The sequence below is a fragment of the Hemicordylus capensis genome, chromosome 1 (assembly GCF_027244095.1).
Source record: "Hemicordylus capensis ecotype Gifberg chromosome 1, rHemCap1.1.pri, whole genome shotgun sequence".
Lineage (NCBI taxonomy): Eukaryota > Metazoa > Chordata > Lepidosauria > Squamata > Cordylidae > Hemicordylus > Hemicordylus capensis.
In genome coordinates this window covers 83,481,008-83,497,712 of record NC_069657.1, presented here as the reverse complement: position 1 = coordinate 83,497,712, position 16,705 = coordinate 83,481,008, and the positions used below count along the sequence as shown (strand labels likewise).

The 16,705-nt window shown below is 45.7% G+C and overlaps 1 protein-coding gene across 5 annotated transcripts in view; it reads left to right on the top strand.

The window, feature by feature from the left end:
* Positions 1-16,705, top strand: part of DDB2 (damage specific DNA binding protein 2) — a 37,317-nt gene that overhangs the window by 186 nt on the left and 20,426 nt on the right. The window contains exons 1-5 of one of the 5 annotated variants that reach the window (XM_053256416.1): positions 34-171; positions 987-1,234; positions 6,907-7,037; positions 9,954-10,145; positions 11,431-11,576. In XM_053256416.1, the coding sequence (XP_053112391.1) occupies positions 1,060-1,234; positions 6,907-7,037; positions 9,954-10,145; positions 11,431-11,576 (644 nt within the window). In that variant the 5' untranslated portion in view covers positions 34-171; positions 987-1,059. Of the gene's footprint in view, positions 1-33; positions 172-258; positions 407-445; positions 890-986; positions 1,235-6,906; positions 7,038-9,953; positions 10,146-11,430; positions 11,577-16,705 lie in introns of those variants that run through there. The other 4 variants (XM_053256379.1, XM_053256386.1, XM_053256397.1 and 1 more) reach the window with 4 other exon arrangements.

Below are 16,705 nucleotides of genomic sequence, written 5' to 3'. Positions count from 1 at the left end.
TCTTCGCTCGCTCTCCTTCCCTCCGCCGCCCTGAGGGAGCAGGTTATGAAACTAACGAGGGAGGAGCTTCTCCTCCGCGCCTTTTTCAGTCAGTTAAGTTTCCTCCAGGCAGGACAGGGGGCTTGGCTGGCAGCTGCGTCGTTGAGGGGGGAGCGCGCCGCGAAAGTTCAGGTGAGGGGCGCCCCAGTCGCTTCCCCCTCCTCCTCGCCACGTCCTCAGCTTGTTATCTGGGCTCCCGTCGTGGTGGGGAAACGGCCTTCATCGGAGCACCGCTGCCAGTGCCCAGCTCTCTCCTCCGCTTCCTTGCATCCCCGTTTCCCTTCTCGGAGGCTGCTGAGGCCCTCCTCCTTCGAGCACCGCCCAGCGCCTTCCTTATCCCCGCCTTCGCGAGAAGCCCCCTCCTCATGTCAGTAAGGGGGTCTGGGCTGGGGTAGCCATTGAGATGAGCTGTACAGGCCTGCCTGCCGCGCATGCCTCTCGCTGGCCGTCGCTTCCCGATCCCGTGTTCTGATCTCTGCTTGTAAATCATAAGTGGGAAAGCTGAGTTCAGTTGTATAAGCATTGTGTCTCTCTCACATATTTAGTCACACGTTAAAAATTAAATAGGTCGCTAGCACAAAGCTACACTTTAGGACAGCTGCTATTCTTTGCTCTTCATACTCTCAGTATCAAGAATGAAGGGGTGGGGGGGACCAAACCAAAATGTGTTCTCTTTTAGAAAGGAGAAGAAGCAATTTATGTCATAATTCATGGCACTCATTTTCCCAATGGAATGCAAGTAGAATGCCAGTCGGATTAGAAATGCAGGATTTTCTTGGACAACTTTGCAATTTTCAGTTTGGTATAGACTTAAAAAGTATAGGTGATCCCACATAAGAGACAAGCATTGGTAAGGACTTGTGAGAAAAGTGAAATTTAGAGTTCTGTTACATGTATTGTTAATTTTCATGTTTAGGCTATTGCTGTATATTACTTCTTTTCTACAGGGAGAAAAATTGGAAGTTTAGTGACAATAGGGTTCTCCTGCCATAAGTTTGTCCTTTTCAGTGGTTGGACAGAATGGCCCCTGAGAAGCAGTCAAAGAACAGGAAATCTCTGAGAACATCTGAGTGTCCACCAGAAAAAGAGGCAAAATCATTTGGTAAAAGGGAACGAGACTCTGGAGAACTGGAAAGTGAGCCACAAGCAAAGAAACTTATTGTAAGAAAAGACCCCAAGATTCTGGAGAAAACTGGTAATCTCAAATATTTATAATTCACTCATACATATCACAATCTAATGCTAGTGTAATTTAATTCTGTTGGCGGTGTTTGGACATGTAAACATTACGTGGTCATATAATTATAATTCTTGGCATACCAGCTATGTGCTAAGAGTAAGGGAGAGACCATAGATATCAGCATTGGTGATCTGTAAGTTGCCGGTATCTCTGTCCTATTTAAATGCTTCCCTTTTCCAGTAAAATAATGAACTCTTTGTGAAGTGTTTGAGTGAAAGTTCTGTTTTGTTAAGAAAAATGTAGCGTATTGAACCTGCCTTGACTTCTTGCTGTGCTCCTCTTTTGTTGTATTCCTCTTATTAAGGTTGAAGAGCACTCCAAAAGAAAATGTAATGCCTCTCCCCTTCCCCTGCTGGTAAAATTCAGAGAGGTTAAAAAAATTGCTTTGTGTACCTAAAAATGTTAGAGAAGATGATCTCTTAAATAAATAACATCCATGCTAAAACCAGTAAGTCTCTATGCTCTTGTAAAAGTCTTCTAATGTTCAGAGCATGTTGACGTTTTTTGTTAATTACTCTTCCTTGCAAATTTGTTTGGGTTTGATTTGATCTGATTCTTCTAATCAGATATCAAGTGATTGTGGGATGTTGAATCCCATTGCTTTGTGGGTGATAGGTATGTTGTGGATATGGTTGAACAATTTCTTTGTTGGTGTCTATGGCCCGGGTGATTAAAAACATGTGGAACTAGTGGTGTGTGTGTGTGTGTGTGTGTGTGTGTGTGTGAAAGCTGAGTTTGATCAGCAGAATTCTCCCTGAGCAGCAATGTTTTTAGGCTTTTCCATGAGGAGTCAGCAGGTTTGTTGTTGAAAACAGACTGCCAGCAACTCTGTGAGTTTTCATATAAACTACTGAACAAACCTGGAATATTCTGTTTCAGCAGGAACTTCAGGGGGAAGGGCTGGGATTCATGCTGTCATGTTTCTAGAAGTATGAGGAGTAACAATTTTCTCCCTAAGCTGGGCCAAAATTTGTTTCCCTCGGTATGGAGAGGTTGCCATCTTTACACTGGGTTATCGGCCACTGCATGCTCCAAGACAGGGCCAATTAAATTTGAGCAGGCTAATTCCCATAGCTGTATGTTAGTCAAGCCCCAGTTCCAGTCCTGTCTTGCTCCAGACTGGCAGTTCTTGGAAAGAACTCTTGCTCAAATCTTTTCCTTTTTATTCAGGCTAGTTTCATTCTTTCTCTCCTTTCCTATTCTCTGTGAGCAAGGGTGGGAAGAGAGTCACCGTTGTTGTTTTTTAAAACAACCTTCGCATTTTTTACTTTCTGCCCTCAATCATTGAGGTTTCCCATGTTGAGGACATGCTAGTGGGTTCCCTCTCAGAGGGACCTATGTCTGATATTGTAGTGATCAGTCTTTCCTCCCTCTAAAGAGTTAACAGGGAGTAAACCCTAGGGATGTGCACGAACTGGTCTGGAGGCCATGTTAGAGGCCTCCAAACCGGTTCAAACTTGGCCCGGTGCGGTGGTCCGGTGCCAGTCGTGGGTGGTTCTTTAAAGGCAGGAGGATTGCACTTACCCCTCCCACCACTTCCCCCCCGCTGGTGCTCCCTTTAAAAAAAAACGATTTTGGGGTGGCAGTGTTCCTCCCTGCCGCCCCTGCCCCCATTGTTAGCCGGAAATACCGGAAGTAACTAGCGCATGTGCCCGCCTTGCATGTTGTGTGTGCACATTGTGTGTTTGACGTGCGCACGCGGGGCGGCGGACACACGCGCTTGTTTCTTCCAGTATTTCCGGCTAACAACGGGGGCAGGGGCAGCAGGGAAGAATGCTGCCGCCCCAAAATCATTTCAAAAAAACGGGAGCACCAGCGGGGGGAAAGCAGCAGGAGAGGTAAGTGCTAGACCCCCGCCGGCACTGGACCGTGCCTCCCCAGTTCCGTGCACATCCCTAGTGAACCCTTGTCTTGACTGACAGGCTGGTGGACTCCAGGGCAGCCAATCAGTATACCAGGTGGGTGGGACCTAGAGAGTGGTTGCTGGGAATTCTGGGGACAAGAAGGGCGGTCTGTGCTGGAGAAGTGCTTGAGGAAAGGCTTAATGAGGGGCATGGAGTTTTTGCTCCCTCATGGTCAAAGCCACCATGGAGGTTTCTCAAATGGAATAACTGCAGACTCTTGAAAGACAGGATTGCAGGAAGCTTGGTGTTGGGTGAGTTTGTAAGGAAAAGGGGATTCAGCATAGGGAACAGTTTTAGTCAGATTTTGCATTAGAAACTTATATTTCTTTGTGTGTGTGCTTTGCATATTCCTGATACTGTTCTATTATTGTTAATATTATTAATAATATCTATTACTGTTCAATAATAGATACTGTTCTATTATTGTTTACCTGCAATGTAATTAAAATAAGATACACTAGCCTACACTCAACCCAAGGGCGTTGAAAAGACTCCAAACTTATAAGCGTGACTAAACACAACCTGAAACTGAAACCTAAGACAACCTGTTTTTGTAACCTACTAAGTATTTTTGAGTCTATTTAAAACCTGAAAGCCGCAGACGGAAGCAATCTGTAGTAATTGAATAAAACTGGGGTTTTTAATTTTCTTTTTACAAGCCTCTCAGAGTTGGTTTTTAACTCAAGAAAAAGGGAGGGCAGAAAGGGGATTTCTCTGGTGCAAAAGCGTCCTCAGGCACTCAGCAGTTATGAGTTTTCTTATCACGTGTAGGCTTACACATGGAAGGTTTTTGTACTTATCCAATAGCAAAATAAAGAGAGTTTCCCCTGAGATTCCACCCCAAGCCCAGGGAGGTTCAAGCTCTGTTGATAAGAGGGGTGGTGGTGGCAGCATTTTAATTCTACCGGAAATATAGATTAGTTTTATGAGAAGGACAATGTTTTGATTCATTCTCCATCTTTGAAGAAAGCCATCAAGGACGTCAAATGGATAGTGCATCTTCTCCAGGGAGACGGGTTCATTACCAATACACAGAAGAGTCACCTGGAGCCTTCTCAAAGTCTGCAGCATCTGGGGCCCCTGTTCAACACACAGGCCGCTATGATGGAATCCAGACAGACATTGGCCCAGTTGCTGTCACCCCTTATGACTGCCAATCAGGTGGATCTTATGGTTATCTTTGATTAGCTAGAATTACTCTAGGAAGAAGACCAACCTACCTACCCAGGTGCGGGGAGGTGTTTGTGTCAATGAAACAGCAGAGTGTAGAAATAATGGCGACAAACAGACTGATGTGAATAATAACTGTCTGGATAAAAATATTTTTACTGTTCCCAAAATCAAAACAGGCAAACATTCAGTACAACTGTACCAAGTACCCAGAGACAGGCAGAAGAGGTCATTCTTAAGATCAGTATTCAAGACTGCCAATAAGCTGAGGGCTACACTGTGGGAGTTGGGTACAGTCTTGGTACACTAGAAATATAGTCTGAAGAGAGATTAATCTTAGTAAGGTCTCTCATTCTGCTAATATAATATTTTCCTGCCCTCTGCCTTTAGAAGAAATTAGCAAGTTCTGATTAGTACTAGAGGCACATCCAAATAACTGCTAGCTTCTATATTTTCAAAGGGAGAGTAGCCATGCTTCTCTGTCACTCTAACCTTTAGTGTTACCTGAGAGCTCCTTGCACCAAGTACTGATTAACCTAATGTCTGCATAACATCTCCCTCATTTCCTGTTAAAATTGTTATTAAAGACCTGCAGCTTTTTGATCATGCTAAGCACCCTCTTTCCCCCGTCCCCTCCTCCTACTTCCCCCTTCTCTTAGCATCAGCCTGATTAAAAGTTTTGATGAACTTGAAAGTTTGGTTGCTTGCTTTGACTTTTTAGTTGGTCCTAATAAAGTAATTTTGCTACTGTTTGTTTTGGATCCCGCCCCCCCTTCATGGACTAACACAATTACCTTCAATTTTTGTCTGGATTATGATAGCAGTTTTGCTTGTGAAGTGTGAATGTATTCAGATTCCTTTATTACGGTCAATGAGCTAAGTAATCATCATACAGTAATAATCATGCATAGCAAAAAGGGGGGGGATTACATTAAGTAAGTATCTCTTTACAAATTTTACAGACTACAAAACAAAATTTGGCACATTTAAAGAAATTAAATCATTGTAATCGGACAACAAATGTTGAAGATAAAACATATCAGTATGGCCGGGATAATTTACTAAAGATGGAGAAATAAAACTATTATGAATATCTTTATAGAACAAAGTAAAAACATGTTCAGTTGTTTCAATAGCTCCAGTGCCACAAGGGTATTTCCTTGTTTTTTGTTCTGGGAAATAGCTTTACCCATGATTAAGGTATTAGAAGAGACACAAATGAAACATCAGTGTTGTACAGTAGAATTTAGCTGACCTCTTTGCTTGTAAGGATAACTTGGGATTTTGAGATCTTACCCCTGGATTTGACAGCAGTTGTCATACTCTGTATTTATGTATTTTAAACCTAGTGCCACCTAATGGCACAGTGGGGAAATGGCTTGACTACCAAGCCAGAGGTTCCCGGTTCGAATCTCTGCTGGTTTGTTACCCAGACTATGGGAAACACCTGTATCAGGCAGCAGTGATATAGGAAGATGCTGAAAGGCATCATCTCATACTGCATGGGAGGAGGCAATGGTAAACTCCTCCTATATTCTACCAAAGACAACCACAGGGCTCTGTGGTGACCAGGAGTTGACACTGACTTGATGGCACACTTTATTTTAAACCTGGCAACAACATTGGTACCTTTTGTTGAATCTGGAAATCAGTTGCACAACTTTATCCTATGTACGCTTGATTTTACACACATACAGGCAGCATTTGTGTGCTGCCTCTCAATGTGGGGATGGCAGAGGTGGACACAGTAAGCCAGGTGGGTGGGATCAAGTTCTCCTCCATGTGGTGGGCTGGATCAGGAGGTAGGTACTGCTTCAACAGTTGCAAGGCCCAGCTCTAGAGAAAAGATGCTGCAGCAGGCAGAGCCAAAAATGTTTTCCTTTGAGCAGCGGAAGATTAGTATTGTAGCCACCAAAACAGCCATACTAATCATAGAAGTTGCATAGAGGCTGCAGATATATGGGAGCTTCTGAACACAATATCGCCTCCTTCCCTAACAAATCCTAACTGGTTCTATGAGGAGTTGGAGATGCCTTGTCTAAGCCCTTTGCTAATGCTAGTGTTGGTTGAGTTCTCCAGTTCATATATCCTTATGAACACAGCAGTGGGCTCTTTATATGCATCTGTGTGCAAAGATTCTGAGTATACTGAAGAAATGACTGCCAATAAGCTGGAGGCTTGGAAGGTAGAGTGATTTTTAGAAGGGGGCCCAGAGTTCAAACAGTCTGAGAATACTGCTCTAAAGGTTGCTTGTATGTCTGTGCCATGTTGGAAGAAGTGAATCTGACCTGTGGGATTTAAACTGTGTTGCACACACTAAATAAAATAACCATCCCTCATCTGTCTACACTGTGGGAGTTGGGTACAGTCTTGGTACACTAGAAATATAGTCTGAATTGTGACTGGTTTAGTATTATTCTTCACATATTTAATGAAAATTACTTGTAAATGCTGATATTCCTGTTGCTTCAGCTAAGCAGAAGCTAAGCAGCAGAGACATAATTTATGTGAGCACTTAAGCTGACTGTTAATTCATTTTTTGGTTGCTGATAGGGCAAGTTTCCAGTGGCTCGGTCATCAGGCACAAAGGAGCACTCTTCTATCATAGAGAGATACAGAGGAATATTGTCCATTATGTGCACCAGAACATGCTGGGTGGTTCTATTGGAGCACAGCTCAGGAAGGTGAGTATTTTTGTTTGCCATCTGGCTAAACACCTAAGCTCTGCACAGTCTCCTTTGAAATCTAAAACAATTTTTTTGGTCACATATCAAGTGGAGGAGTGAAAGGGTAAAGGGCTTTTACTGTTTAAGTATATGTTGATAATTTGACACATGCTTATGTTTCCTTCCTCCACAGTATGCATAATACAAACCTTTAGAGTTTTCTTTTTGTGTCCATGTGGCATCATGATTCAATCAGTCAATTTTCCCCTAGCTCCATTCCATCTAATATAAACATCTCATCCTAAATTTGCATAATGTAATTTCTCTACACAGTTGCTTCTTGTGTTGTCTCATGTATATACTACTTCACAAATCCATGTCTTGTTGCATTTCCCTATGCCTCTTCCTTTTAATAGCAATGGTATATCCCTTTTCTAAAATTCACTTTTCTTGTCATGTCCACAGAGATGATTCAATTCGCTCCCCCTTCGGTTTATGAATTAACACATTTATATAAAACTTCCTTAACCTGCATAGAGCATCTTTCCGTTAGTACTTGATTGCTCCTCTCACCCCCTGCCACAGCCCTCCTCACCTCTGAGATCTCTCCACCCTCACCTGAGACACACTCCTGTTCCTTCTCCTCCATCCCGTTGTTTCCAACCCCCTCATCCCTCTTGCTTGAGGCTGCAGCACTGCTGGCGCCTATTGGCCAAGCTGCAACACCCTATCCCCAGAATCCTCCCCACCCGCACCCCGCTCCTGCTCCTTCCCACAGTGGTTGACCGGGCCCTTCCTCGCTGCTGCCACTGTCATGGCCGCTCATTCCCCTCAGACCGCTGACAGGCTCAGCCTGTTCCTCGCCCTTCCTTCCTTCCCCCACTCTCCCCCCTTTCCTGAGTTAACAGATCTTGTTCATTTTATTCCTCATCTAATTTACACAACGGCAGCCTCCTTCTTCTGAAGGGGCTCTTTCCTCCCACACAACCCCTCTCTTTGCAGACCCCTGCCCATTATCCTCTCTCTCTCTCTCTCTCTCTCTCTCTCTCTCTCTCTCTCTATATATATATATATTCCTCTCCTCTACAATCAAGATCATCTTCCAACCAGTAACAGCTGCATTCCAACTGTCCTTAACCATCACAGGCTCCTCCTCCCTATCTGCATGTGGAATCCCCACTGCCCAATCACCACAGTGCTCCTGCTCGCGAACTCTCATGAGAGCTGCCACACAAGGGATTAGCCACGGGTATGCCTTAAAGGGGTGTGTGTGTGTGTGTGTATGAGATTTGTACTTAATTGGGGAAGGCAAAACTTGGAATTACATTCCTGTACTCCTCAGAAATTAATGATTTGGCCCCTTTAGGGCTAAACTACACAGCACATGCACCTACATGTATTTTTTTTCTTGAATATTTTATCTTTGTTAACTGAAAGCAGCCTGAATCTTTTCCATCATGGGAAGCATAGGAGTTAGGGACAGGATAATTTTGAGTAGGAAATGTTAGAGAAAAGAATTCTAAAGCATTGCTCTTAATACCACAGTAACCTCTTATGGCCACTAGAGGCATAAAAAGTTGTGTTAATAGTAGGGGTGTGCACACAATGAATTTTGCGTTGCGTTCTGAGCTTGGAACAGAATGCAGAATCTGCAGATTGTTCCATTGGAACAACTGGGCAAGCCAGTTGTTCTGATGGAACGAACCCGTTTTGAACTGTTTCGAGTACCATTTTGGATTCCAAAAAAGTGCTCTTCTGGCCTCTGCATGTTTCAGTGCTATTTTGGTATCCAAAATGGCAATCTTTAGGCCTCTGTGCATGAGCAATAATCATTTGCGTGATGCTGCGGACCACACAAATGGTTACCATGTGTGTGCAGAAGCCAGAAGAGTGCCATTTTGGATTCGAAAATAATACAAATCAAGTTTTGTCATGGGCAACTGTGCCCCCATTGGCTGGGTGAAGGGGGGGAACAAAAGGAGGGAATTTCATATTCAAAATGTATTCAAAGGGACTGGGAGGACAAATCTCATTTGTTTGTGAGATAGTGTTGTGGTAAGAAATGGACAGTGGCAGCTGTGTGTGTGAGAGAGAGAGATTGATTGATTGATTGATTTCTTGGGGATTGCTGTGATGAGCTCCATGTCCGGCCTTGGGGGGATCCTATGGGAGTTTGGGGGAAAGTTAAAAATTGGTTAAATCGCCTCCTTGCCCATTTCTTTTGTGGTTTGGGTGGTAGGTTGCACCCATTATGCCCTACCACCCAACCCATTTTGCTGTCCCTAGAAGCTACCCATGGGGAACAATGGGGTATTTCGAGTTCCCCATTGTTCTCTGTGGCCGAAATGTTTTGAGTTGTTTCATTGAAACAGTCAGCTTGACTACTGTTTCGACAGAACATTTCGACCGTCTTGCATTTCATTTTGAGCTCGAAACAGAACGCATAATCAGTTTCAAGCACATCCCTATCAGCAAGAATGGTTCAGTTGTTGTTGAAGGCTAGTGCTTGTTTGGGTATGTTCTTCTATGTGTCTCTCTCTCTCCTAGTATATGATGTTTTAGTTGCCTAATAGATCTTTACTTCTTTTTTTTAACTCAGCCTAATGTCCCCAGATAATCTCTTGGGCTAAACCTCTTTACCACCAGAGCATACTCTGCTGTGTTGGGATATTTCTCCACACAACCCTCAACAGGAAAAACAGCTGGAGCTGGGCAAGTTAAATAGCTCCTCCTCAGCCACTCTGCTGAAACTTGCAGCATCCAGAGAATGCTTTCAATTAAAACAAGAAATGGTTGGAGAAAAGATAGGTGCAGATGCATGCAACATCATTTGGTCCACTGTGTCAGCAGCACAAATGGGTGGAAGACTAGTACATGCTGAGTATATATGAACTGCAGAACTTGAATCCTAGTCTCTCATTGTCTTTGCAACAGTGTCTCCAACTGCCCTTTGTACGTTCTCTCAACTCGTACCGCCTGTTTCGAACAGCAAGTCCTTTTGATAGGAGAATTACATGTTTGGAATGGCACCCAATGCACCCCAGCACAGTTGCTGTGGGCTCCAAAGGAGGAGACATCATCCTGTGGGATTATGAAGTGCTGCATAAAACCTGCTTCATAAAAGGGGTAAGTTGTTACGAAGATGGAGTGCAGGACCAATGCGCTGTGTGATGCCAGCACTGGATTAACATTGAGGGTTACAGGTTAGAACTGAATTGCACAAGGAATCCATGTGGAAGTTTCCCTATTGTCTATACAAGTGGATGATTAGTTAGGAATGTGGGGTGTTTGTGGGTTGAACAACTTTTACTTGAAACGGGAAACTCTGTGAAATATATGGAAAAGTTTTTATTTGTTTTGAGATTTAGCTCTTCACCAGTTTGCTGTCATGCTTTGTCAAATGAGGAAGCACTTCATGGAGTGGAAGGGAGGAAGTTCTTGCAGTGGATATCTTGGGCTTTGTGACTTTTTTGTATTGATTAAAGTGCCTGAGCAAATTAATATTTGTGGTGTTCTAGGGGCCAAAATTCTATACACTGTCCCATTTTCTAGAACTCTAACAAATAAAATAATGAAGAAGAGGAGAACAGTTTTCTCAAATTCCTAGCCTCCTTTGAGAATACATTGCGCAATTTTTTAAATTTGGAAATCTCTGCATGGTGAAGTAAGGCATTTTATAATGCTGTATTAGACATTTGGGCTTAAATCTCACAAGACTAATAGCCCAGGCAAAAATATTTTATTCAATTTTTATTTTCATCCTTATCAAGCAAAGAATAAAGGAGCAAATAGCAGCAACAATGAAAACAGAGCCTCCTACTGTCTCTCGCAAAGAACAGTCCTGACATCACCTTCATCTGGCATTTTATCTGCCTCAAAGAAGGCAATAGTTAATGTGGCCCCTGACTGAGCCTCAACACCCTCCATGTTTGATGCCCATTTTGCAATGGGATATTACTTATTTTTTCCTTTTATTGTCACTTTCTTCCTATGTGCTTTCACCTCTACATGTGCAAAGCAAAATATATGTAAATTTTGAGTTTCCCCAAGCAACTACTAAAGTGGCTGGTACCCTTGGGTGGTAGCCTATGCACAGAGGAGCTGTTATTTATGAAGAGGCTAATTAGGTAACTCTCAGGAGGTGACAGTGGTGATTCTAGCAGGAAGCACAGCCAAAGCACCCAGTGCCTGGGACTTTGCAGAATTACTCTCCACCATGGCAGGGGAACTGGAAACCTCTGCCTGTTTGTGAATATTTGTTAGGCTGTTTGCTGTTACACAGAGATGAAGACTGCATTTGGGGAAGTTTTTAGTTTTGAAGTACTATTGGTATTGATGAGATAATTGGAGGGACTTTCCTCCTTCCTCATCACTGAGTAGTTTTCTGTTTTATTCATCCTCTTCATTGTAGATGGGATCTGGAGGGGCCATTACAGGAATGAAGTTTAACCCGTTTAATCCTAGTGAGCTGTACACTTCATCAATTGCTGGAACTACTACCCTGCAAGATTTTAATGGGAATACAATCCGGGTCTTCACTAGTACCGACGACTGGGAGTAAGATGCAATCCAGTTAATTCCACTTCTAGCACCTTCTGGTATTAGAAGGCAGCACAAATGCAGGGAGTTCATAAGTCTGGGTGTTTTGTTTTGTTTGCCCTCTGTCCTTCACTCAGAATTTGGATGACTTGTTACCTTGAATCAGTTTTCTAAAAAGTATGCTAAGATATACTTTACTTCTTTTAGGCACAGAAATTGGCCCTTAAGGTAGTTTAGGTGAGAGAGAGAGAGAGATTAAAAACAGCTTAAAACTTAAGGGCAATTGTCAGAAATTGCTATAAAACAGCAGTATGTCCCATGTTGCAAAACCATCTTAAACCAAGACAGTCTTACTAAAATTGTTGACAAACTGGTCTCAGGAGTCTGTCTTAGCAGAGATATCTGTTGCCAGACACACATCAGATTTAATTTAAGGCTGGCAGGGTCTTGATGTTTACAGGCTATGTATGTGTATGTAAGTCATAGTGAATGTCAAATTTGCTGTAAGTACGTACAGTAATAGAAGCAGGGAAAAGTTGGGCTCACAAATTAGTGTTCAGAATGGGCTAGAAGACTGGTTGGGGGATCCCCTGTGCATGTGATAAGGGAAGCGGAATTGTTAGCGGAGTTAAATTTTATTTTGAATTGGTGCTTTAAATAAAAATATTACAGTTATCCTGGGCATTGGTGCTTGGGATTATAAGGAAATGCAAAAAAGAGCCTTGTGGCTGCTTACAATCATCATCTGATGAAGTGAGCTTTAGTCTGTGTGGGAGATTGTGCCATAATAAATCTGAATTTTGTGGTCTGTCCTTGTGTGATGTACTTGCTGTAATACTATATCATGGTTGCCCCCAGGATTTTGAGACTTACTCTGTTCTTGAAAAGGAACATTTCGCATCTCAAGAGTAGTAATGGCTTTTTCTTAGGTCTGTTGCATTCTGATTTCATTAAATGCTGATTCTGAAGGCTAAGGTTTTAGTGCTGAATGATAATAGGAGTTAACTTCACATGACATTACTCTGTCTGTCTGATGCTGGTATTTTTAAAATTTGTTTGTTTGTTTGTTTATTACATTTTATATCCTGCTCTTCCTCCAAGGAGCCTAGAGCAGTGTACTACATACTTAAGTTTTCCCCCTCTCTGGAGTTCATCATGATGGGATCAAGTACTGAGCATGCTCAGACAAGGCCGGAAGATAAATTAGCCTAGCTCCTCCCACCGCTGGGTGCCTTCCCCAGTTCTGGTCTTGTCTGTTCAGGCTTGGCCACGCTTACTTTGCTAGCTGTGCTGGAAATCGCTTGCTAGGCTTTCCTTTCCCCTCTCTGCCTTAACTTTCTCTCTGTGCGAGGGTGGGAAGGTACTGCCTTTAGAGTTTTGTTGATTTATCATTCTAAATTGCTCAAACACCTTCTTTTGTTGCATTTCGGCTGTTCGGAGTTTTCTTTCGTTTTTACAGTTTGTTTGTTTTTGCGACTGGGCGTGTCCCCTTGGGACAATGGAGGTAGATCATGCAGGGGAGCTACTTCATGGCTCCCTTTCTGAAGCGTCTGCAGCCCTCGATCCTATATCTGGGCATTCTCAGCCCCTTCTGGGCGCACCCTCTACCTTGGGGACGGCCATTCCCACTCCAGCGGCGGCCCATCCCCCTCCGCTTGCCGCGGAAGGCTCTCCAAAAAATAAAAAAATACTAAAGAGGGCAACAGCAAGCAGCAGAAGAAAAAATCGCTCTCTGAGTCAGTCCGCTTGAGCGAAAGGCTGCTCATTCAAGCAGCGTGCAAGCGCTCACACCGCACTAAGGAGCAGAAGACTAAACGGGGCAGGGACGACTGGCAGGCTGAATCAGCGTCTATTACTACCTCTCCTACCTCGGCAGTGGGCGGCGAACCGGCTGGTCCGCGTTTGCCCCCTGAAGCGCAGCCCGCGCGGGCTCCTGCAGTTCTTCCTACTCAGCCGAATAAAGAGCAAGGAGCGCCCCTACAGGATCCTATGCAGCCGCTGCTGGCCACAACTGTGGCAGTTACCGTCCCTCCTAGCAACCCGCCCCCCCGGTGGATGTAGCGGATTGGCTTCGCAATTTCTTTATATCCGAGTGCCTCCCTCTTGTTGGCAGCCACAGGGCGCTCCCGCCACTCAACCCGAGAATGTTTCCATCCTGGGTAGACCATGCCGCCGCCTTTCCTCCTCGTCGCTAGCCTCTCTAGACAGGCAGTTCCTTTGTTTGAAAGGGGTCATTTTGCCCCCCGGCCCCATGTTCCCCGACGCAAATGTCAGCGGCCTGTGTCTCCCTCCTCGGAATCTGACCTAGAAATCAGACCCCCGCAGCTTCCCAGGGGACCGGGCGATTTGCCACAGCCTCTGCCTTCTCAGCCCCCAACTGTGCCTCCGATATTGCCTGCTCCTGATATTCCTGTGCTGCCTACTGGGCCTTTTCACCCCCATCCCTCCGGGCCTCCTTCGGACCCGGAAAATCCTTTGGTCCCTGATAAGTCTGATAAAGAGGAGGGTGAACTTTCTGAGGAGGAGGTAGTTCCTGCTCCTCCATTATCTGTGCTCCTTTTTTCTTCTTCCGATTTTGATGTGGTTTTGTCTAAGGCAAAAAGGGCCATTAAGGCTGTTTCTTCTGCGGAGGTAGTCCCCCCCCCCCCGAATTGGATCAGGAAGTTTTTCACTCCTCTTTGGGGCCCTCAGCCACAGTACCTTTCCCCACTGTTTTCAAACAGGTAATGTTGGCAGAATGGCAAACTCCAGCGTCTAGCAGGACTATTGGATCTTTCCCCCCCAAACATTATTCCATATCCCCTGAAGTCTCAGCTTTGCTGGCCGCCCCCCGAGTGGACCCCCCTATGGTCTAAATGGTCTCAGGGTCTATACTGAATACGGAGAGTCAGGAACAGCTGAAGTCCTCTGAGGACAAAAAAGCAGACGCCTTGTTGAAAAAGGCACACGAGGCCTCAGCCACTGTCATCAGGGCTGCCACAGCCAATTCGATTTTTGCTAGGGCTTCCATTTTATGGGCTAAACAATTGGCCACCTTGGTACCACCTGAGAACCCCAAACTGAGACAGGGTCTCACTAAGCTGGTTAAGGCGGCTGCCTTTATGGCAGACTCCAGTCTGGATTGCGTGCAGCAGGCGTCCAGGGCCTTAGCCTTGGGAGTAGCCCTTCGCAGGGCTCTCTGGCTCAAGGGGTGGCAAGTTGACTCAAAGTCCAAAAGCGCACTTCAGGCCTCTCCCTACACGGGCTCTAATCTATTCGGTCCTGCTTTAGAACCGCTCCTGGTAGATACCAAGGATAGAAAGAAGGTTATGCCATCCACTAAAAGAGACTTTCGTAGGGGATTCTGTGGGCAGCAGCCGCCTTTTCGTAACCAAAGATTGGAACCCCAACCTTCCTTTCGTTACGGAGAATATAGACAGTCCTCCTTCAGAGGTTCCAACAGATCGCAGTGGAGGCCAAGGGGCAGGGGCGCCTTCTGTCAGCAGGGTGGAAAATCTCCCACCCTCCCCCCTGCCCATTTCAGTAGACGACAATGACTACAGGGCCATTGGGGGCAGACTTCAACGGTTTGCCCTCACGTGGCTGTCCACCTCCCAGGATCAATGGGTGCTCACCAATCACCAGGGGCTATGCGATCGAGTTTTGCTCCACCCCCCACCACTCCTTCTTCGTCACCCCTCGTTCTCAGAGACTGGAGAAGCACAATCAGATGGTAGAGGCGATTCAACACCTTCTTCGGACCCAGGCGATCGAACCAGTGCCCTGCATCGAAACATGTTCAGGCATTTACTTGCTTCTCTTTCTTGTTCCAAAGAAGGACGGTTCCTGGAGGGCGGTTCTGAATCTCCGGCGCCTCAACAGGCATGTCAGGAAGCGCAAATTTTGGATGGAATCTCTTCAGTCCATCAAACAAGCCATTCTACAGGGCAAATTTCTGGCATCAGTGGACCTGTCCGAGGCCTACCTACATATTCCGATCCTCCTAGAACACAGGAGATTTCTTCGATTCTTCTACAACGGGCACCATTACCAATATCGGGCACTGCCGTTCGGGCAGGCGTCGGCCCCCCGGGTGTTTACCAAGGTGATGGTGGCTCTCACGGCTCACCTCCGCCTGCAGGGGGTCTGCATCCACCCGTATTTGGATGACCTTTTGATCAGATGCCAGCTAGTCGGGCTGGGGAGCAATGTGCAAGGGTCAGCCTACCCAGGGCCTATGGACAGAGTCAGAAAAGAAGTGGAGCATCAACCGTCTAGAACTGCGAGCAGCCAGACTGGCTCTCCTGGCATTCCTCCACCTGCTTCAAGGAAAACATGTCCTCATCAGGACAGACAATACGACCACCAAGTCCCATATCAACCGTCGGAGGGACGCGGTCCAAGGGCCTAATGTCGGAGTCGGATCTCCTTTTCGACTGGGCCGAAAAGAACTTTCTCTCCATCACAGCTGAGCATCTAAGTGGTGTGGACAACACTCAAGCGGACTGGTTGAGCCGCCAGTCCGTAGACCTGTCAGAATGGAGCCTTCATCCACAAGTATTCCGCCAGATCACAGACCACTTGGGGACCCCTTGGGTGGACCTGTTCTCGACCCCCAGCAATGCCCAGCTTCCAAGGTTCTTTTCAAGGTTCCTCTCCCTCCGAGTGGAAGGAATGGACGGCCTCCTGGCCCAAGGGGCTACTTTACGCCTTTCCACCAATCCTGATTCTCCCTCTGGTCATCAGGAAACTCCGCCTCGAATGAGCAGAAATCATAATCGTCGCTCCCCACTGGCCCAGGAGGGCCTGGTTCGCGGATCTGGTCAACCTTTCGACGACTCCTCCATGGCGGCTTCCCTATCAACCGGATCTGCTGTCCCAGGGTCCCATCCTCCATCCAGATCCGGGGTGGCTCCAGCTCTTCGCATGGAGGTTGAACGCGGCAAACTGAAGTTGGCTGGTTATTCCGCTCTCCTTCACCATTCTGGCCTCCTGCAGACCATAAACTCAATGCATATATCAGGCATCTTGGGCGACGTTCGTGGGTTGGGCCCACAACAAGCAGATCAATCTGTTAGAAGTGGGGGTTCCGGAAGTTCTGTATTTCCTTCAGGCGGGACTTGCCCTCAAGCTTAAACCGGCTACACCGCGCAGGCAGGTACCGGCCC